At 52.2% G+C, this 22878-nt stretch overlaps 1 protein-coding gene and 1 long non-coding RNA gene across 4 annotated transcripts; both read right to left on the bottom strand.

Annotated features, from left to right (window-relative positions):
• Positions 1–4: 4 nt before the first annotated feature.
• On the bottom strand, positions 5–8306 carry LOC121095419. 2 transcript variants are annotated; one of them, XR_005830094.1, is made up of 5 exons: positions 5609–8306; positions 4040–4388; positions 3265–3406; positions 2794–2979; positions 5–2524 (listed from the first exon to the last, which is right to left on the bottom strand). It is a non-coding gene; the product is annotated as an uncharacterized LOC121095419 (long non-coding RNA). The 2 variants fall into 2 exon arrangements; XR_005830093.1 differs by lacking the exon at positions 5–2524 and having other exon boundaries at positions 2746–2979.
• Positions 8307–12338: 4032 nt separating this feature from the next.
• LOC121095417 (fatty-acid amide hydrolase 1-like) lies at positions 12339–22383 on the bottom strand. Of its 2 annotated transcripts, none has more exons than XM_040610180.1 (15): positions 22108–22383; positions 20871–20984; positions 20008–20172; positions 19528–19661; positions 18269–18475; positions 17801–17841; positions 17109–17233; positions 16778–16903; positions 15587–15684; positions 15092–15191; positions 14748–14788; positions 13909–13948; positions 13254–13362; positions 12773–12918; positions 12339–12684 (listed from the first exon to the last, which is right to left on the bottom strand). In XM_040610180.1, the coding sequence occupies exons 1-15, from the start codon at positions 22273–22275 to the stop codon at positions 12556–12558; spliced, it is 1743 nt and encodes a 580-aa protein (XP_040466114.1). In that variant the 5' UTR covers positions 22276–22383; the 3' UTR covers positions 12339–12555. The 2 variants fall into 2 exon arrangements, with proteins under 2 accessions (XP_040466114.1, XP_040466115.1); XM_040610181.1 differs by having other exon boundaries at positions 20008–20151; positions 22108–22379.
• Positions 22384–22878: the final 495 nt, after the last annotated feature.

The raw sequence follows: 22878 nt of genomic DNA on the forward strand, positions 1-22878 counted from the left end.
TTGGAGGGATGACACTTTTCACAGCTAACAGCTGTTTCAGAGTGAAAGATGTACCAACCCTAATTCTTGCATTTTTGTGCTTCAGGGGTGAGCCTTGCTATGTCAAGGTGTTTCATTTCACCTATTTTTTTAAACACTTGCTTTTAGCTACTTCAACTACCTCCTCCCTTGAAACATGCTTGAGATGAGTGCCTGGGATCCTGGGGATGTCCGTGTCTCTAATGCCCTCTGCCACTTTCTGTTACATCAGGGAGCTCTGTTTGCTTTGGATCTGTAAAAGGCCAACTGACCGGTCCTAACAGCTCATGTTCTGCTGATATCAGTTCTTCTCGAGAGTTTTATTTGCTCCTGATGCTGTGGCTATACAAAGTCTAAACTGCAAACTGAAAAAAAACCCCAAACCAACCCTGCAAAATAAAGTAAAACCAAACACAAAAGCTGGATTGTCTGATGACTCCACCTCTCAACCTTGCTCACTTATTTATCTGGCCACAGAATGAAATGGGGGTTGAGGAAAGAAGATTTAAATTCTTATTAAAATCAGGAGGAATGAAGAAAAATGATCAAAGCAAAGACTGCAGCCAGGATATGGTGCTGGAAGTGAGAGAAACTAGTAGAAACAAAGCCCTTCTGGCCCAAGCAGCATTGCTACCTAATTCTCCCAGATAGACCAAAGCCTGGGACTTTGGCCGGTGCCAGGTGGCTGCACAAGCGCTCTGCAAACATACAGTGCTGGTCTGCAAGGGCTGAAGAGCCTGAGCCAACAGCTTACGGTCAAGGAGCCACGGAAGGGTCTGAAACCCAGTAGCACTGGGCTGGTGGGTGTGGGAAGGAGCCGACGTCCTCTCTCCAGCCTGGAGGAGGTCTGGAGGAAGTCTTCTGCAAACCTGAAGTTATGCCCTACTAAAGGCCTTTCCCTCCTTGAGTCTCTCAGCATCACCCTCCCCACTTTTCCCCCACATTCATGCAGCAATGCCAACTCACATCATGGACAATCTGTCTCGAGAAGGACCCCGAGTTTTACTCAGGAAGGTGCTTTGCTCTCTGCCAAGCTGAGGCACTTAACTTGCTCTTTAAATTCCTGAACAGACTCCTACATCTGGTCCAAACCTGTATCTTGTTTCCCCCACGCCTCGTCCATCTTCTGGACGTGTCTCCACCTCATCCACTCCAGTGCCAGGAGAGCTTTGGCTGAGCTGCAGGCCAGGGCTGAGAGCACCCACGCACGCCGCTTCGGTATCTGCTGGATCATGGTGAGAACTTCCCTTTGGGTGCTGGGTCCAGGAGGTAATGCTGCAGGATCCTGAGACCTAATGACTGGCTGGAGGCGGGAGGAGCAGTAAACCAGTTCCAGAGCAACCCACAAAGAACAGCTGGAATGCAGAGCACAAACATGTATGGGGAAATTCCCTTTAGAAATGGGACTCTCTCACTTCATTCAGCCTTGCAAAGATATGAGGGGGTACATGAGCAAATGTCACTGTCCTTTCCTTGCAAAACAAGGTCTGTGTGTGCCCAGATCTAGACAGGAATACTGCCTGGGCAGGTTACCTGTTTCAATAGCGAGCTCCAATCTTCCCTGTGGGAGGTTGGCTACAAATCCTTTGCTCCTGGCCTGAGATAGCCATGCTCACTTGGCAGACCCCCATCAGGGAGGAGCCCGGTGCTGGTGCTGCCCAGCAGCACTCCTGCAGAGCCAGGGCATCCTCTGGGAACAGGGCTGTGCCGCGAACCCCCTCCTTGCTCAGTGCTGAACCGAGGATGGGGAGCCAGGCTGAGCAGCCAGGACCCGCCGTGTGTCTCAGACCTGCTTGTGACCACACGAGGTGGCTGGATGACCACAGCGTCCCTGCGCAGCCCCAGGGAACAGATAAATCACAAGAGCCCTCTCCTCCTGTTGCAGAAATGCTGCCTCCAGCCCCAGTGCCCGGAGAGATGTGCAGGCTTGGAGAAGGCATGGATCTTCGCTAACACTGTGCCTTGTTCCAAGGCACGCTTGCTTATTCAAAGCATTTTAGTCTCCTCCATCACTCCCACCTTCCTTTCCAGCATCTTCTTCTGCCCTTGAGAGTGAAGGATGGGTCACGAAACAGCACACAGTGGTCACAGTGAGGTGGGAACTAAACAGCGCGAACAGTACATCTACATGTAACCACAGAAATGCTTAAATTCAGTTTTCCCCGCAAGTGCTTATAGGCAATAAAAAATTCCGCAGCCTTCTTTTCCCATTGCTTAACTGGAAGAAACGATGAGGAACAGGAGTGAAGACAAACCGGTTACCATTCCTCACCACTTATGCTGAAAGAAAATTAAGTTTTCCACTACTCACTGCACCACTAAACTGCAGAGCCCACCGCCACTGGATGGTGAGGAGATCCGGAGAGTGAGCGAGCTCAGGAAGGGGCCCAAGAAGCTCACGAAAAAGATCTTTCCTGGCAGCGACTAAGACCGATGGCACAGCCAGAGAGGGAGTCTTGTACTTACCGGCTTACACTCTCCCGCAAACACCTGCTCCTGCCCACTGCTGGAAGTAAAACACCGGGGTAAATACCGGGGTAAACAGCTCTTCGGTCTCATGTCATGCAACACATATCATTGACCTATAGTTATTGGACTCCTTTGGTCCAGCATTAGTTAATTCTCATTCCTTCCTTTTGTGGTTTTTTTTTGACTCAGTTTAGCTCTAACAAAGTACAGTTGGGACAGGGATTAGATTTTTGCTGACTGTTTTTAAACAGCATTTATTGCCGGTTTATTGGAATGGCGGTCCAGAGTCTGCAGGTTGCCACCTACTTTGCTTTGTGCTTCAGGGACTTAAAAGTCATCAAAGCGAAGGCAGGTTCCCAGAAATCACACATTTCTCTTCATGCTGTGGGCAAGTGTCTCCACCTCCTTCACAAAGCAAAGGCACAGCTCCTCCTGCCATGGCAGAGCCACGCGTTGGACAGCCACCAGCAGCCTCACGGCTCCTTCCACAGCCTGCAAAAATTAAGAATGGTGCTGAATCAGAGCACCTGGGGAGGCACAAGGGAGAATGCTGTCTTCTGCCATTATAGGAACAGAAGACAAAGGAAGACACGCAAGGGGACAGCTGTCAGGCGGGTGGACACCAGCCTAGCTGCACCACATGCAGGGTAGCAAAATGGTGTATGCAAACTGCGTTGCTGAACAAGCTCCCACTCTCATCAGGAGATGCAGACAAGCCTCGGGACAAGGTGCCAGTCTTCTTCTGCTGAGGCTTAATTAAGCTCTTTTGCCGCTGACCTCTTTCAGCCTCTTGTCCCAAGGTTCTCCATAGTGCCCTCAGTGCTTCAGTTCTTCTCTGTCGGCTCTTGTGACCATGCTGAGCGGCACCACACCAGCAGGGAAGTCTAAGACATTGTGTAAGTGGTACAGGAGGTCTCAGCTGAAAAAGATCACACAGAGCATGCAAAACAGGAAAATTTGATGTGCTGGGCCAGCAGTGACTTTCAGATGATGATCTGGGTTGTAGGAATTGTAGACTGGAGCTGCTGGACCAGAAGAGACCATGATAACATGCTGCTTTCAAAGTGACTTTTGATGGAGAAGTTTGAGAGCCACATGACTGCTAAGACCAGAGAGAGACCCATGCCTTCACCTTTCAGTCAGGTGGAGGTTAGATCTGCTTTAGGAGAGACAGATATGAGTATCTGATGGGATTCAGAATCTCCATCTACGTTTCCCATACCCCAGGAAAAATCCTAGCTATCTTTTCAAGCTAATCCAGATGTCTAGTTCTGTAACACCATCTTGGGGATTTTGGATCCCAAAGGGCCATTGCTAGAGGGATGGAGGACCCTTACTGTTTGCTGGAAGCTATAAAAAATTGCCTTTTTCTGCAAATCACAGGCAACGGGCCTTTCTGCTACTTGCAGTCTTGGGAAATGTAAGATGGCCACATTCAGAAGAGCCTGGCCTTCTACTAAGGTCTGTCACCCCTCTGACAACTATCTTCACAGCCACTCTCAAGAGTAGTTCATGGGCTTTTGACAGGACAGATGATGCAGGCGAAACTCACCCATGAATGACTGGGACAGATGTTCCACTAATTGCTGCCCCATAATAAGCCAAACACCTGCAGCTCAGGTGAGGTGGGGGCATGAGAAGACACACCCACAGACCTCTCCTCTGCTTTCTTCCCCAGACGGAAGGCCAAGTACTGCACATGGTTTGGGGAATGTTCAAGAAACCAAAATATCTTGCTCTGGCTCTGCCCACAGACATCACCACGGATGCATCCAGACCTCGGTGAAGATTACCAAATAGCTTCCCAGCACAGCGTGGTTAAAGGCTGGCGCCAGCACGGGACAAAGGATCACATCCAGCCTTAGCTTCCTCCATTTAGCAATGAATTCGGTGTGGTAAACCTAGAAGGAAACACAGAGGAGATGACAAACGTCTGTTGGACAGCAGTGACAGATCAATGTCTACAGCATGGGAAAAGGAGGAAAGAAACTTTCCTGGCTACAACTGGAAAATAAAATATAAGCTGAGCTGTGCTTTGAAAGAGCCAATGGATTTTGTTCTTCCACCCTTAGTCTCCTCTCAGAATACCAAGTGCTAATGACCTAGACATTAATGCTAGGTGGGCACTTCAGAGCTGATTTCTTCAAGTAATAACCCAGTCCTTCCTGTGAACAGTTTTGTCTTTGAATTTTACTGAATCGATCGACACTTGTTTGAAAAATTCTGTGTAGCTGCCTAAAAAGTCAAATTTCCTAAGTGTTTTGGTTGTTTTGGTAGAAGAATGCAGGAGACATGAATTCAAAATATTTTCACAAAACCTTCTTTCATTTTGCATGAGGATACAGGTAAGACAGAGGAGCAGCAGAGGACAGCTAGGCAAGCGGGAGGGCTTCCCCCCAGCACGCAGGAGGCACAGCTTCAGGCTTGTGCTGTAGATCTGAGATCTAGATTTGTCGTCTGGTTTACCACAGTTTTGCTGAGCATCACGCGATGAATGAATCCATCCTCAAAGAGCTGTTCCACTTTGTCTTAGTAAACAGACGTGGATGGACCACAGTATGGTGGCCTCTGCGGCCATATTCTGGTTACAGGGACACGTTTGTCTGTGGACCTGCCCCTTTTCTGCACAACTCCAAGGTCTGTCTAAAAGGATCTTCCCATCTCTCACAAAAGCCCCGGCTACGAGGCTATTTTTCAGTCTGACCTCAATTTCCATCTGCAGTCAGAGATCTTTCCTGCTGAAAGTTCAGCAAACAAGATGGGTTTCCAGGAAATACAGTCATTGTATCTAACCTGATTATTTTTTTTTTTTTGTCTGAAAGAAAAGCTGATAGCTAGCCAAAAGTTTTGAATCAGCTCTTGTTTGCAGTGGATGAAAAAATGTGAATATGGCTTCACTGAAGAAAAACAATTCAAAATTTCTCTGAGACAAACAAGCCTTTTTAACAGTTCTCTTTTGGGCTGGTTTTTTTTTTTTGTTTTTTTTTTTTTTCTGTGGGGGGAGAGGAATCTGTTTTTATCTAAAAAAAACCCAAACCCATTTCCTTCCAAACACCCCTGTCAGCCCAGTGGCCATGCATTTTTGCAGGAGTTTTTTTCTTTGCCCTATAATCTGTCAGACCTGCTGCAAGGGAGCATGCACATCCATCAAGGGAGCGGCACCGACGGTGCAGGCTGGCGGCATGTTTCTTCTGCGGGAGGGATGCGAGGGTGTCCCAGGGAACACCAGGGCACCAGCACAGCTCCGGTTCTTCAGCCTTGCAAAACACCAGCTGAAAGGGGATACAATTGCTCTCTATAAATAGATCAAGGACAAGGGAGGCAGTGAAAAATACCCGAGAGGAGAGGTGCTATTTAAGCTCAAGGACAGGAATAAAACGAGGATAACCTGGACGTGAATAAACAGCATGGGAAATATGAAGGTTTCCAATCATCAGAGCCAGGGAAGAGAGGAGCTGGCCCATAAAAACAAATGCAAACATAAAACTCAGCTGGTTTTAAAGGGGAACTGACCAGTTTGCGGGCAGCACTGGACTCTGCTGTCCAGGAGAATGCTTCCTCTCCTGTGTTGCTGACCCCAGATGAGTTTATATGAAATCCACGTAATCCAAAGAGTTCACAACCACAATTTTTGACTCCTAAGGCCTCTGCTTTATAGTTCAAGCAAGATCTTCACTCATGACAATAGCATTTAATGTTTGAAATTAAGGATTTTCACCAAGACACAGAAAGAAGAAAAAAAATGAAGCCTCACCTTTAGTGGCTGTTCTTATGCTGTTTCTGCTTAGAAAACGCAGGGCAAAGGATAATCTTTCTTCCCCACCCTCCCTAACTAAAAAACTCTACGTGAGCATCTACTGCCTTGGCCTCTTACCACTTCTTGCAAAGCATGACTTTGAAAGAAAAGCCTAGCTGCTTTATTTCCAGATGATCCATTTCCAATCCTGAATCCGTCACAGAGCTCAAAGCAATTGCTTAGAAACTTTAGGGATCTCTCACTACATCTAGTAAAGAAAAAAAAAAAAAAAAAAAAGAGAATAAGAAAAAGATCACATTACCACCACTGCTCCATGCTGATCCCAGAGGTCTTTGGCAGACCTGGAAAGGCGACAGAATTAATCAGCTTTGGGACTGTGGCAACAGAAAACAATTAACAAAATGCACAGACAACCCATTGTCATGGAAACCCTGTGACCCTTCTGGGAACAAGCTGTAGTATCACCCAGCTGACTCCCCTGGGTTCACACACGCTTACAGGTACATCAAAAAAAGCTTACATTAAAAGCATGCCACCACGTCTAGGCGCTCTGGCACCTAGACAAAGATCATGGCAGTCTTCTAAATTCACTTGCTCCCGGTTTGGTGTGCCTCTGTCTCTCCTGGAAGGGCAGATACTTCACACCACACTGCACCGGCACGCAGAGACCTCTGCATTAACTTGGCCCATGACGTTCTGGGTACCAGAATCTACCTGATGGGGAAAGTAGCCCGTGTCTTTCTGCGCTGATCATGGAGACATGCTGGCTCTGCCACAATGTGGATCCTTGAGCTCTTAAAGTAACCTCTAGCTGCATAGCCCAGGATAACACTGTGTTCAGCCCAGGTGGTGCTGAGGCAGCACGTATTAATCTGGCTCAGCATGTACTGCACAGCCCCTTGGCGGTGCCAAGTCCCATGGCCCATGCTGAAATGGGGGGTTTACTCACAAGCAGTCCACCAGGTGAGCAGCACCACCCGCGAAAACCCCTCTGGTGAACAGCTCATCTACCATGTAGTTGATCTGGGGTGGTGCGAAGGGAACAAGCTGCAAGAAACCCATCCCTGTTCAAGAGGCAGCAAGGACAGATGACTCAGAGCCCTCTGGGAACCTCACCCTGCCTCACCAGTGAGGTCAGTGGGAAGTGGTGGGAAGCTCGGGTCTTGCTGCTGGAGGACAACAGACCTCATTTTCAAAGGGACCTGGGCTAGCACCATCTGCCCGCTGTTCTTTCCCGTCTCCAAGGCATTAACACATATTGTGGCCTGGTACAGGCTCTACTCCTCCACATATTAAAGAAGAATGTTTAGAGGTTTCAAATCACCAAGTATTTTTAACTCATTTGCATCACTGGAACAGCTCCCACATAGAAATCCCCATTGGTGGAACCACAGAATGATCTAGGCTAGAAGAGGTCCTTGGGGGCTCCAACCCCCTTCTCTCTTACTCACCAAGAAATCTGTAAACTGCATTGAACAGCTGTGTGGAAACTGTTAGGAGTTTGACATTTATGGGAGAACCAAACATGACGGAAACCAGTGCTTTAGAAAAGGGGTGACTCAGAAATAACTGAAGGTCATTCTCCTGTCTGCTGGGCCAGAAATGTAAGCAAGATCACCTTGGAAACAAGCTATCACATTTGCCTTGCTCTTCATGATCCTTGCAGCAGGGAGGGATGGTCCCTGTTTTATGGGCAGCAAAGGTCAAGATGGGAAGTGACTTGTCCAGACTTTTTAAGAGGCAGGATAACAGCTCCAGGCAACCGTGGGCATGAGACCCCACCGTATGCCCTGCATCCTGGAGGAGCTTCCTTGCTTGCTGGATGGCCTGTTTCATGCTGGACAAGGACTGGAAGTAGCTGTCTCCTTCATATTACACAGTGCTTGGAAGTGGTGTAAACCTGTGAGAAGCCATCGTGTGAGACGTACAAGATTGGACCGTTCCCAGGGCTCAGGGAAGCAGCAACTGAGGTCTCCTGGCTTGGAGGAACGGTGGGAGCAATGGGGCTGGTGGAAAGCAGTACTGCCCAGGACACAGGTCTGCCGCAGCGGCCCTTGGTTTGGTGTTTCTGACACCACCTCCTGCCATGTGAACATGTACCAACTTTACGATAGCAGGTGTGACAGCACTGGTACAGGCCACATGCCTGGGGTGGCTACAGACAGAGTTCAGGGCCCTGTTCCTCCAGGGTAACCGACTGGTCTGTATTTTCTGGGTGTCATTGTCAACTGGGAGATCCTAGGACCTGAGCCCGAAAGACACGATCAGATTGCAGAAGCAGAGAGCTAATGGCAAAAGGCGATGATTTCTTAGGTCAGTGGCTGTTAAATCAGGCTCCCTAATTAAAGGTGTGGATCTGCCAAGATCTCAGTTTGTTGTGGGGCAAATGGAGACATGGGATTGCCTCTGAGCCTTACCTCTTCGTCAAAGGGGATGGGAGGGGGGTCCAGCTGGCATGCCTTGCAGAGCAGTGCCTTCATGCAGAGGGCCAGGCTGTCCGCATCTCTTGCCATCAGCCCCAGCGTCCCCGTCTCTGTAAGCACAAAGGTCCTGTCGCTGCAGGCGGATGGGCTGGTGCTTTCTCGTCGTTACTGGTAGGGACTCAGCATGGAAGAGTTTCAGTTGTGCCGGAGAAGAGGCACTGAGGAATGAGCGTAAGGTGCAAGAAGTAAGCAAGGATCCCAGCAGGGACAATCAGCGGGTCTCAGAGCAGAGGCAACTGACCAAGGCTGACCTTCTGGGCTAGGCTTCTGCAGGCACAAGGCCACGCACGAGAAGCAAGGACTGCAGCGTTCCTGCCAACAGCAACACTGCCTGGCAGCAGCTGAAGCCAACAGAGTCTCCTGGAAACATCTTCAGCAAAATATCCCAGGCTTTGGGGAGGCACATCTCACATTTCTCACTGCTATGCATTGCATTGCCTGAACGGGTATTGCTTCGGTTCTGCTCGGCTTCAGCTAACACTTACCACCATCCAGAACAGAATAAACGGTGCAAAAAGGTAATGGCACAAGGCAAGCCCTGGTGTAACAGATTGCCGGTTTCGCAATTTGCAAAATAAAGCACGTTTGCTGTCATTTCAGCAGTAGGAGATGTAAGCAGGAAAGTTTGACAGCAGTAACACATCATCTGGATGGGTTTACTTGATTTCATTCCTGTGATGGGAGGAACCACACCCAGATTGCTAGGAACTTAATGGGAGAAGCAGATTAGCAGCAGCTCTTGCTGTAAGGCACCATGCGGAGTTGCAGATGTCCTATTTGCCCACAGTCAACATTTACGAGGGCAAAAGGTCCTGTGAAGACTTGACACTTTCCAGGCTAGGAAGACTTCCATGGTCTGTAAGCTGCTAGGTGCTACAGACAGTTTTTATCTCCTTCCACTGGTGCATCTAATTCCTCATCTGTGCACAAACCAACTCAGAGAAACAGAAAACTCTTACAAGCCAAGAAAGGACTGGAAAACACCTAAAAGGAGATGACCCTGTATATTTTCTTTCAGCTTCCCGGCCAGGGCTATTAAAACCTGAATAAATCTTTGCTGTTTTAACAGATGGAGGTCATCACATGTTGTTAACAGAGCCCTTCCACAAGGAAACAGGCAGGTTAGGGTGCTAGCTTAAACCTGGAGGAAACCATGGACACTGTTGCAAAGTTTGATGCACTGTGGGGGACACTTTGCAGTCTCCACGGTGGGTGGAAGAAGACAACAGATGCTGAGATGTACCTGATCCTGTTGCCTGTGGGTTTGAGGCCACACAACCCACAGAAGCTGAACAGCAGGCGGGTGCTGCCAGCTACATCCGACCCGATGCCCAGGATGGAGTCTCCTGTGATCGGAGCTCCCTCCTTTCCCAAGGAGACAGAAGTACCTCACTCACCTGCTGATCTTCTCCCCAGCTATGACTGCAGCAACCTCATCTTCAGCCAGATGCTGAACCCTCTCAACCACCAGAAGAGGATGAAGGTGCAAGCAGGACACAGTGACTTTAGGATGGCAGCATGGAAGGAGCTATCTGAAGATGCCTTCAAGGAGTACAACTGCTTTGTGTCATTTTCAAGCCAAGCCCCTTTGAAAAGCCTTTTGGCAACCCAGATCAGAGGGTCAGCACTTTTGGGAAATCCCCTTTGATGGGCTGAGCTCTACCTGCTCTCCAGTGTCTAAGCCGTCCTCCAGCCAGCACAATGCAAAGAGGTGGACCACATCACCTCACCAGCCCCAGGAGCTGCCCCTTGCCATGGGTGCTCCCCACCCATGGGACTTTCCTGTGGCTTAGTGTGGAAAGGAGGGGCTGAAAAAATTAAGCATCTTTCAAACCTTGAGGGTCTGCAAGCCCATGGGGAAGGAACAGGGAATGCTTCTGAAAATTCACTGCCAAGATGCAAGGCAACATTGCTATATCTGGAGAGATGCTGGCTCTGCTCCAGGCAGTAGAATAGCAGAGTTTATAGGGAGGCTACATCCAGGGTAATCATTGCTCTCTGGCAGAGAGATCTTGTTTGGGGACCGAAAGCCAGTGATCGTGCTGCTGTCGTGTTACCTTGTGTGTCACGCCCCGTGGGATTATTCCTGTAGCAGCAGGGAGCATAGCTTGGGGCAGCAAGACCTGGTAGAGAAATTGGTTGCTGACTGGAAAGGTGAGGAGGATCCTCTCTGTTCGACCAGGACAGAGAGCAAAAAGAGCCAAACAACTCAATGTGGATGTCACCAAGCTCTCCCTGCTGACCATGGGGATGTGGTCTTCATCACCCCATCCCAGCTTTAAGTTTCAGTGCTGCCATTCACACCAACCTCCCCCTGTCCAGGCCGGGCTGGGAGCAGCCTGCAGCTAGCCCTTTGTGGCAACCTCAAGTCCCTAAAGCCACACAGCAGCTTTGGCCCTGCCCAGTGCACTGTCCCATGGCAGCAGGCCCAGCTCACCGGGGGTCTTTGCTCAGGGCTTCCCATGAGGCATTTTTACTGGTTCAGGTCCACTGATGTCTCCTTTGGTTGGGGCTCCTGCACCCTGCTCTCCGTGTTGGGGCGGTGGCAGTTTAACAGAGCGAGGCAGTGCTTGGCTCTCCAGGAGCTTGGCATAGGTGGTGTCGCCTCTCCCAGACAGGCTCCTCCAGGGTTGAGTTTTAAAATGCAAATATATCAACCCTGACCAGCATTTTCTGTGTGGGCAGGGAGCACCAGCAGCTGCTGAAAAAACCCCACCCAAGCTCTTCTGCGGCTTGTCTTTACATAGCATTCAGTCCTGGGATGCTTGGAGCTCCCTTCCTTTTTTCAAAGCCTGCTGATACGAAAACCAGGGTCCTGGGAGCTGGGATAAACCTCTCCGCCCAGCCCTTGAAAGAGGCCCCCAGCTTTTGCACGACTCTTTACGTTAAAAAACCAAACATAAATCCTGCCAGAGCTTTGTTACAATCTGCTTGCAACATTGCCGCATTGGGAAAATGCTTTTGCATTGTGGCATCCCTTTCTGGAGTGCTTTCTGAAACCTGCCCGCAGCAGCCGGTGCTGCCAATCCTGGTGTCAGCGCTGCCAGCAGCTGGAAAACCTGGCACAGCCCCCTGTGCCACACAGGAGGGGGGGGGGGGGGGCATGCAAGGCAGGCTGTCCAGCTGGCTATCCGACCCCGGCACGCTGCTTTACACGCGCAATACCATGAGCTGAAAAACTTTGTACCTCTGCTCTGAGGCAAGCAGGAGTGTGTGTGTGAAGGAGACGGGAGTTAACGATCACCCCGGACTCCCCCGCCCATGGCATGCAGGGTGCCAGCCGCCCTGTGTGGTGGGAAGCAGTCCAGCTCCCTTCCCTGTGTGCCAGGGACTGCAGCCAGGCTCAGCTTTGGCCTCGGATTGCTGGTCTGCAGCAGGGAAAACACCAGATTTCATCCTCAGGGAGCTGAGTACAGAGGGGAAAATCCCTTTTCCTAAAGCACTCCAAGCAGGAGCCTGAACACCTCAGACAAAACCAGTCCCCGTGCCTCAGTTTCCCCACGTGTAACAGAAAGACCCTGTTCTTGCACTTCCCTGAGGGAAGTTGGAAGGGTTATTAAAACCACCACCCCACCCCCCCGCCCAACAAACACTGACTTCAAATACCAGACTTTCCGATAACAAAAAATACTGTATTAGGACAATGACTGGAAGTGCTCCACCGCTGCAGAGCTCGCCTCGCTTTCCCCTTGTGCCCCAAAGCCAGCAGCCAGCCCAGCCACCAGCACATCCTCACGGAGGGGAACAAGAGTCCTGCGGGCGAGTCAGCCCAAGGGATGACCTGTGTTGATGTTAGCTGGCACCCTGCTCCAGGCGAGCCCCGGGGAGTCAGACGAGCCCGTCTGTCTTCAGGACGAGGGTCTCCACCTCCTTCATGAACCTGAGGCACAGCTCCTCCTGCCACGGCAAGGCCACACACTGCACAGCCACCGGCAGCCCCACGCTGCCGTGAAAAGCCTGTGGCACAGAGAGGGGAGTGGGCAGGGAGATGTCTGGGCGAAGGGATGGGGATGCCTGTGCCCCTGGGGAGCCTGGCACCACTCACCTTTGCCAGGGTCCGGTCCCACCAGTCCCGAAAGTACCCCTGGTAGCCCTTCAGCTCATCCTCATCCTCATCTGTCACTAAGGTGACTGGGACCACGCCGGTGGGGAAGTCCAAGATGTTGTAGAGCATGGTGTAGCTGACTGCCACTGGGGGAGAGGGGGAGCTTGCAGTGCCAGCCCGCTGCAGGGAAAGCCTTCACCCCCTCTGCATACGCCAGCTTCCAGCTAATGGGGCGCCTGCACTGGGGACTCCAGGGCTGCAGGATGGAAACCTGCCCCTTGGCTCCCACACGCTCTGGGGGGGTTGTTCTGGGTGTACCCCACCAGCTGGGGCTGCAGCTGCCCCAAGAGCCGAGCTCTTCCCACGGCTGCCCAGTGCCTTGGGGACGCGAGGGGAAGGGGCGGCAGGCTTTGCACCGCCACCGGTGGGGTGCTGCAGCAGCGGCACGCGGGAGCCCAAGGTCCCCTGTCGGCAGTCCTACCTGAGAGCTTCCCAGGGTAGCCGATGCCGAGAGCCGGGCCCAGCATGGGACAAAGCATGACGTCCAGGTTCAGCTTTTTCCATTGGGCGATGAACTGGTGGCAGAACTCCTGACGGGGGAAACGCACTGGTGGTCAGTGGGGTGGACACACTGCCCCATGGCTGCTGGCTGAGGCTCTCCTTGGGTGCCTTCACCAGCAGCAGCCATCGGGCTACAACAAGCCTGACCCCACTAAAATGCAGCAACCCTTTGCTGCCCTCCCAGTGCACAAAGCACCCTCTGCCCTGCTGAAGCTGGCGGTGGGGAAAGGTCTGAGTGCAGGGGCACATGGCAAGCCAGGGCACGGGCACGGGTCTTGAGGAAACCAGTATGGGAATAATGGCAGGTCTGCTGCAGCTGATGGCCTACGTCTTTGAGTGTAGGAGTAAAAAATTCAGGTCTGATTCAGGATCGTGAATGTTTCTATCTGTCATTCTAACCTTTAAACATGCTACGAATTTGTACATCCAAGTGAGATCTGTTGAGTGGTGATGCATGTTGCTACCTCACATCACCAGTGACTCGATCATCTCCCAACCTCGGAGGGGACTGAATCTGCCTCTTCCCAGAGAGAAATAAAACAGAAAATATCTAACCCCAAATTGCAATACTTTACCTCAATTTCGTGTTGAAGACTCCATACTTCATCCACTGTACTGAAAAAGGAAACAAAACCGATGAAAGGCATCACGAGGCGCTGCAAAGAGCAGCTTTAGGGGCAGGGCAGAGCATCAAAAAGCACAAGTTAGCTCTGCTCCTGGGGCTGCAGCCAAGGGAAGACTTTGCCAAAGTCCTGGTTTTCCTCTGAAGGGCTGGGGGTCTTATTTCTGCTTCTGCCCATGATGGAGGGCTGAAGACTACAGGTGCAGTACTGCTTTGGCCTGACAAGTGTCCAGCCCTGTTACTGCAGCTGTGCTGAGAAGGTGCAAGCCCAGGCACATCGCTTCTCAAAGGCCAAGCTGTGTGAGGTGGACTGATCCTTTGATGTGGGGACAGACACCCTGCCTTGGAGGCACAGCACGAAACACACCCTGTCTGCTATGGGATTTGAGTCCTTTCTCACCACTAACTGCTCAACGCTGACATCGCAGCACGGAAGAGCAAGCCTCCTTCCCTGTCTGATGGGGTCTCTACCTCATGGCATGATGCATGCATTAATCAGTGCCAAAGCCAACACCGTATTTCATTCCCACAAGCTTCATCCAGTTCCTAAGCCAGAGGCTGTGAGCCCCTGCCCTCACTCCTGTCCCCAATACTGGAATCGTTGGCCAAACCCTGCAGGGTTATGGTGTTGACGTAACCTGCTCTCAGTTTGCTCCCACCCTTGTGTTTTCTGCCCTGTATTTTCTCAGACGCATGCAGCTGGGGCAGTGCCCCCGATGTAGCAAACACTGCTGCTCTCCAAAAGAGAAACCCAAATCTTCACACATTTGCTTAGGCTTCAGATTTACTCACTTTGCTCTCATACTTCTTAAGATACTTGAAAATCGAGGCATCTGAGAAGGAGAAAGTAAAAGAAAGAAAATATTTCACATTAATCCTAGCCCTGTCCTCTGAAACAGCTCTGTCACAAATACAAACAGTTGACTCAGTGCTCTGGCAAGACTAGAGGATTTTCCTCAAAGTGGGAAGAGGATAGACAGAAATAGCATCATCACTCCAGTTTGAAGATGAGTCTAAGCACAGCTGTAAAGCAATGCCTAGAGACTTCTCAATGACAAAGCCTTACTGCAATGGGAAAGAAGTAATTTACCACCTATTGCTTAACTCCATCTATGCTAGAAAGAAATGGACCTTACGAAAGGTTTGGCAATCCAGGAGAGGACAGTTTTTAGCCAGTTTGGTGACTTCGCCAGCCAGAATAACAGCCCCATGCTGCTTTTCTCCAGCTCCCCTTTGCTGAAAGAGAAAAGTGTGTTTAGCTGAGCAGTGTTAGGAAGCAATCACAGTAGATCAGCTTTCTGATGTTAGAGACGCCCTCTGAACAGCATCTCTAGGTGACAAAAAGAGGTTTACTCAATTGCAAAAAGAAGAATGGGCTCTTCCGATTCTCACAGTATTTATAGATATCAGCACCCAGTTTCCTTTCATCTGTCAAGGCTGGTAACGGTCCCAGAGACCCAAGGTTCAGCTGAATTGCTTGATGGTAAGCTCCCCAGCAAATCCCAGTGTCTATCAGCCACGATCTACATCCAGTAGATCTGCTGCCTGTACCTGGGATGCTAGCCAGACCCTAGGGGGGATTTTCAACAGAAAGGCACTGATCCCACCAGACCGTTCCACGTTACACTTACAATTTCTTGAGAAAGGATGCACCCCCATCTGCAAACATTCCCCTGATGCAGAAGTCAAAGACCACGTGGTCCACATTCGTGAGTTCAAAGGGCACCAGCTGGAAGGACAACAGAAGAGGAGTCAGTGGCACAAGCAAGCCACGTGGGAGAAGCCATCGAGGGCTGGCAACGAGCTAAGCTGGACTGAGGATTTCCTGACAAGCCCTCGGGACAGGGCCAAGCACCTGAGGCCACCAGGTCCTCCCCATCCCATCCATCCTTCCCCCAAGGAAAGTTTTCCCTTTGAGGAATAACTGACAAGTGAAAAGATACAGCGTGGGCTTGGCCTCTCTGTTGTCCAAGCAGCCCCAAGGCACAAAGGTCCCCCCAAAACTGGCAGTGGGTGACAGAGAGCATGAGTCTGCGCTCCTCACTTCACTCCTGATCCTTGTGCAAGGTAAGGGGAAGGCGTGCAGCCATGACCACATCTCACAAGATGACTTGCTTAAATGGCAGAGAAGAGAAAGGAGACAACCTCTGCACAGCCCCCACAAACCTGAGACCCTAGAAGTGGGTCTGGGTCAATAGGAGACTGCTTGGCTATGAAAGATCTGCTGTCTGCAACTGCCCTTCTATTTTCTCCTTAGCTCCTTGATTCCAGTAGATCTGTGTAACTGCTTGCCAGAGGATATGATGCAGAAGAGATTAAATTGGCTTGAGGATAGACTAAACAGGCACTTGGACAAGAGCTCATCACAGGCACTGAAGAGAGATGGTCCATCGGGCTCAGGAAACACGCTGAGCTGACAGTAATCATACGCCACCAGGACTGTGAGCACTGCCTCAGGACCCGGGTTGTACAGCACGCAGCACAACGTGCGTCTCAGCCGCGCTGGGAGTAAACACCCACATTACAGACAAGTCATACGGCAGCATGTCTGCTCCCCAGCACGTGTTATGGGTGGGCTCCCTTTTGTGTTCACCAGCACCTAAAGAGCACTGAGGTCTTGCTGAGAGGAGAAATCAAGCTGCAACATGAAAAATTCCTCTTTTTTCAGAAGCTGCTATCTACTTTCATCAAAGCTGAGAGAAGCTGAGTGGATTCCAGGCTCCCTTTCCTTGCCAAATTTTCAGGATGTTCACCCACGGGCCCCAAACAGTAGGAAGGAAGAATAGATGCAGCACGACCGCTGGGTTCACACAACATCCTACCGTGTGGCCAGCATCCTCCAACAGCTTCTTCATCTCCCGAACTGCACGTCTCATGGCAGGGCTCGGCATGGTGAAGAAATCCGTTTCATAGTAGCCTATGTGGAGGGGCTGCGTGCTGCAATACACCTGCGGAGCAAGGGAGAGCACCAGCTGGAAGGATGTCAGTGGTGTCAGGAGCCAGCAGTACACCCATGCCGCAGGCGAGCCTGGAAAGCAGCACTTTCTCTTGCCCACCCACAGGTTTTGGAGGGCTCCCATGACCCACTGGTGTTTTCAGCCCAAGCAATGCCAGCTCTTCTCAGAGACCTTCGCCCCCTTTCAGGTGCTTTACCTCTTCGTTGAAGGGAAGGGGGGGCACCGTGCTGTCCAGGCTGAACATGTCCTCACACAGGAGCGCCTGCATGCACAGCGCCAGGCTCTCCACGTCTTTTGCCATTGGCCCCACGGCTGCGACCACTGGAAGAGACCAGAAGAGAGCATTCAAGCAGGGGGTCTTTCAAGGGCACGTCCTGCAAAAGCAGAGCCTCTTGGCACACATTTTGACTTAGTCTAGTGTTGGCAACAGTTCCCCTTTGGGAACTGGGCTGGGGATACCTACAGGTGTCTTCCCGCCAACAGGCCTATCGTTATGGACCCAGAATTGTTATCCATCAGCACGTGCCCTGATGTCTCCATTTCATGATTTATAAAATTAAACAAAAAGCTTTGTTGACCATGACAACAAGGACAACATAGGACACATCCTTCGACTGCTTATCCCACCTCCCATGAAGCAGTGGCAGACAGCAGCCTGGGGGTTACAGGGTGTGTCGAGGTTTGTGCTACACAACCTGCTCCTCTCGGCTTCTACATACTCTGTTTTCTCAGGATTCATGGTATGGAGGTGGTTCTCTGAAAGAGTCCCTGAAAGGGAACCTGCTTCTCTCTCTCTCAGTGTGTTGGAGAAGGTCCACCATGACCAGCTGAGGGTCCTTCTCACCCCTGCCCTGCTGCCCTCCCTGGGGGACAACCATCAATTCCTACCTGCCTTCTGCCCCAGGACACTAGGAATTACTCCTTTTTTACTGCAAAGAAAAGAGACAAACAAAAATACAGCAGCTGAGTAGTTTTCGTTGAAGGAAAAGGCTTTAAGCAGTAGCAAGTAATGAGGAAAACACTGGCCTCCCTTTGCAGATGCAGAGGCTGGCAGAAGGAAGGGTCAAGGGGAAGCCCAAGAGAGACCCAACCTAGGCCAGAATGATTTATGCCCTGTCAGTCAGGAACAACCACCCTCTTCGCACGCAGATGGGGAGATTTCCCCGTCTCCGATTCTGGGGGAACTGATGCTTCCCTCCATACAGGCCCCAGAAAATGTCCGGGCAGCAGGGAGAAGTGAGGCCCTCCCGGTTCCTCCCAGTTCCCCCTTGCCCAAGGAGTAAGAGCATCCCAGCACAGCGGTCGGTAGGATGGTGGGTGGGTCTCACCCAGACACATCACTGCATTACTCAGTACCTGAGTCTGTTCCCGGTGGGTTTGAGTGCACAGATCCCACAGAAGGCAGCGGGGAAACGCAGGCTCCCTCCTACATCTGTCCCAAAGCCCAAGATGGATCCACCTCCTCCTACAAGTGCCCCTTCTCCACCAGAGGAGCCTCCAGGGCTTCTGGTGTAGAGTAGAGGGTTGAATGTCTGACCAAAGATTAAGTTCTTGCAGTCATAGCTGAAAAGAGAGATTGCAAATGAGGGGAGTGTAGAAACCTGCTGCTGTGGACCCCAGTCACTACAAAAAGACCTTCAGAAGGTAATTAGATAATTTGCTAGTTGTTACATCGGTATCATTTAGTCTGAGGGAGCTTCCCAAAGCTCCCATGAAGACCTCCAGCCTTTTCACAGCAGTCCCAGGACCGGATTCTCTTCAGCTCATTTCAGTGTCACCACGCCTGCCCCAGTGAGATCCTCTGGCAGCACAAATACATCAAGCCTCCTGGAAAGCCTCCCTGTTCAGGTGGTCCCAAGTGACACTGGACATCTAAAGCAGGCCACCTGGAGCTGATCCAGGCCCCTCCTGTGAGGCAGCATTGCTATACCCCTGCTTTGGAACAGGCCAAATGCCAACTGCAGCAATCTCTGAACATTGGACTCTCCTAGGAACCAGTGCAAAATCCGATAATCTCTAGGGCAACCTCTCTGAGTGGCTTTTTGAACAACTTGGTCAGTCATCGTTGTGTCGCCTTAAGGAAGGCATTTCGTACGGCTTGGGCAACAGTCCTCCACGGAGGAGCTTTGCCAGAGTTCACTTGGCAGGACACAGAGACACTAGCAGGGCGGCTGTCCGGCAGAGCACACCTGACCTCACCCCGCATCACTGACGTCAAGAGTGGTGTTGCCAGATACAACAGGAGGCTTGGGGGCAGGATAATTTAAGGTCGTTAGCTTAACTAGCTAACTAGCTTCCCCTTCCATGAATACGTGTTTGTATTGTTACAGTTAACAGGACCATCTCTGAGGGGTTAATTGGAAAAAAAAAACAACAACCAAACAGGTGATTTAAAACCACCCAGCACAGTACAGATGGGCACCGATTTGTCTCCTTTTCTCCTCTTTTTTTCATTTGGAACTAAAGTTAATTTTTGTCCTTAGTGTAAATGTGTTTACTTTTTAAAGTTCAAAGTTAAACTTAAAAGACATAAAGGATGGGGACCAGGTGTTGTTATTTAAAAAGAACTGGGGAAATTAGAATTAGACCCGAGAGAAACACAAGTGCCCACCTACCTGATGAGGGACTGGGGAACGTTGGTTTTGACAAACGGAATTGCCCCCTGTCTCCTGAGCACCTGCACCAACACGCTGTCCTCTGCCATGGGTTTATTGAGGTTTTTTATAAATCCTAATGTGGAATCATGACCCTGGAAACACAGGACAATAAGGTTTCCAAATGGAGGACTGCACTTCCCCCCGCCTCCATACTTTTATTTATATATATATATATGTATGTATGTATGTAAGCAGGTGCATGCACCTCCAACAACCCACCCCCCACGCACACGTCGCACAGCGTATTGGCAGTAAATCTCACCAGCTTTTTCTGCTGGCTTATATGGCAGACAGGCAGCAAACCCCACCGCCTGCCAGGGCGGGCCAACCCACATCAGCTGTGACAAAGTCAAGCCCAATGCTGAGGTCAAACCTCCCCGTCACCGAACTTCAAACCACGGGGATCTCAGAAGACACACGGTATCACGCCGGCGGTACCTGGCAGTTGATGGAGTCTTTGATGCTGACAGGCACCCCGTAGAGCAAACCCAGCTTCCCCGCCAGCTTCGCTTTCCGGAGCTGGGTCTCACTCTCCTGCAGATACTCCGTAATGCAGTTGGTTTCGGTGGCGATTTGAAGGGCCTTGGGGAAACCAGACAAAGCCTGTGGGTGAGACGCAGCCCGCCGCGCCGCACAGCAGCCTTCTGTTTTGCAAAGGACATCTGCCTCTTCCCCCTCTTCCACCTCCCCGTCTGAGTCGTTGGTATCAGGGCAGCCCTTTCTGCTCCTTTCCAAGGTATTTTCATGCCAAACTCCAAAACATTGTCCAGACACAGGGGGACCACAGCACCAGCTGGTGTGTAACGAAGGGAGGCACTCAGCCCAGCAGAATACCAAAGGCTATTCTCTTGATTGAGCATCTGGGGTGGCATAAAATGGTAAGCCCAAAGTGTGAACGCAGGAGGTGATCAGAGCACCGTGGCAAAAGTAGAGAATGAAAGCGGACACCAAGCCTTTGGGGTTTACCAACCCATTTGGAGATAGAGGCAAGACAACAGCCATGCTCTGCAATTTCCCTGTAGCTATACCTGCCCCTTGGAAGGTACGGGCCCCCCTAGGAATGTATGGGTCTCCCCAGGTGCTGAGCTTGCTGCTCCAAACCAAGCTGCGAGCCATGGTAGCCAGATGCCCAGGTCCCCCCTCGCTCACAGAAAAGCACGGAAGGGCCCAGCATGAACCAGCGGGCAGTGACATCCCAGCAGCACATGAACCAGGTTTGAACCAGCATTTGGGCTTCTCCCCCCAAAAACCAGCCAGCCCCACCACGGGCGAGATGCTGCCCTACCACCCTTGCTCCTCACCTTGCCCACATAGGAATAGAAGACGTGCTCTGGAGGAAGGGAGCCATCCCGGAGTTTCTTGGAGAGCTCTGGCAAAGGCAGAGAGAGGATGGAGACCATGCTCACGGAGGGGTGCTGCGGGAAAGATCCAACAGGCAATAGCACACCTCTGCCTCAGCTGGTGGGCTCCTCCGCTCCCCATGGCACCCACCGTAACCCATCCAAAATAAAGTATCTGCCAAGTGCAGCTTTTGCCTCGGGACCGCAATCCTGCTCCCCCGGCAGCAGGGAGCTAGCCGGGCTTCCCACAGCCTCGCCATCCCCACCAGACCAGGCTCACCACATCTAAGAGAAACCTTTTCCCTCTCCCAGGGAAGGTCTTGGCCAGGCCTGGGGGAACCACTGGGTGACCGCTCTCTGCTGAACCGCGACGGGAATTGGGGGCACATTCATGGACATCGCTCCAGAACGGAATGGGACATGGTGCCCTTCTCGTGGCATCACCCAGATACCCAACAGGGAAGCGCCCAAGTCAGGGAGCCCCTCGGCTGAGAGCAGGGGTGGCATTTTGGGGCCAGCAAAGATTTCCTCACCACCTGATAAATACTTTTGGGGGAAAAACAAAACAAAACAAAACAAACACCCAAAAAAAAGCTCCGAGCTTCCCCCTGCCCCAGGCTGGACTCTGGACCCCAGCCTGCCACAGCCCGCGCAGCCCCACGGGCTAGCAGGAGCACGGCGTGAGCCAGCCGGGTTTCAGGGCCGTGGGGCTCCCGCTATCCCCCCCGCCTCGACCGAGGCGGCGGAAGGTACCGGGCAACCTGAAGAACCGGGCCGGCGTTTGCGCGCTGGCGCCTGCGCCGCCCGTTATCCCCCGCCGCACCGGCCGCCTCCAGGAAGCGCTTCCGCCCCATCCAGCGCAGCGCTGCGCCGCCGCGGGAGGGGGGGGGGGGGGGCATCGGGGTGGAGGGGGGGTGGGGTGGGCGTGCATGCGCGTACAGATTTAGAAAGGAAAAAAAAAAAAATACACCGAAACGCCTGTAGCTCCGTACAAGGTGCCGGGATGGCGCCTGGCAGCCCGCTGCGCCCGGGCTGGGGGGGGGGAGGCTGCGGCGGGGGGCTGAGCCGCCTCCGCCCGCCCGGCGATGTCCATCGCCGGGCGGGCGGAGGCGGCTCAGCCCCCCGCCGCAGCCTCCCCCCAAAAAAACCCCGTGGGGGGTGGGGGGTAGAGGGGAGAAGCGCGGCTTATGGCACCCACCTGCTCCCGAAAGCGCTGCACGGCCATCTGCATCTGCACCAGGCTGCGCTCCTGCCGCTGCCGCGCCTGCCTCACCTTCTTCCAGAGCCCCCGCCGGCGCCGCCATCGCAGCAGCAGCAGCAGCAGGCCGGCCGAGCCGCACAGCAAGGCGGGCAGCGGGACCCGCATGACGGAGCTGTCGCCCCCTCCCCCCCCCCGACACGCACCCCCCCCTCTAACCCCCGGGACCCGAGGGGACCGGCTGGCTGCCGCGGCGGCGGGCGAGCGGGCGGCCAAAGCGGGGCAGGAGCGCCGGGGGAGGGCCGGGCTGGCTGCGGAGGGGCTTAACCGCTTCGCTGATTTGCGAGCGGGGAGAAGGAGGAGGAGATGTGGGAAGAGAAAAAACTCCTGGATGAAAACTCAGCCCTCCCTGTGCTGGGTGGTCTCTCTCTGATATGGTTTATTTGCTTTGCCGTTCCCCAGGTGAGCTTTGATCCCCCTGTCAATTGTTCCACCTCCCTGGGTATGGCCTTGGCTCGGAGCATCAAAAAAAGCAGGGAGGGGGGTTATCCCAAAGACACCCGGCTCCCTTAACGTTTCCTGAAGCCAAGCAGCTGCGTGGGGAAAAAGAAACGATAAATGTCCCCGCCTAGGCCCGGCAGAGCCCCCTGCATCGCTGGCAGGTCGGGGTGTGCCTGTGCTTCGGGAAGTGCTGTGGCTTCCAACTCCACAGCCTGGCATCCCGGTGCAGGTAGGGGAGTGCTTGCCAGGGCCTTGCACTTGGTCTTGAGG

Source organism: Falco naumanni, chromosome 11 (genome assembly GCF_017639655.2).
Source record: "Falco naumanni isolate bFalNau1 chromosome 11, bFalNau1.pat, whole genome shotgun sequence".
In the NCBI taxonomy this organism is placed as follows: domain Eukaryota; kingdom Metazoa; phylum Chordata; class Aves; order Falconiformes; family Falconidae; genus Falco; species Falco naumanni.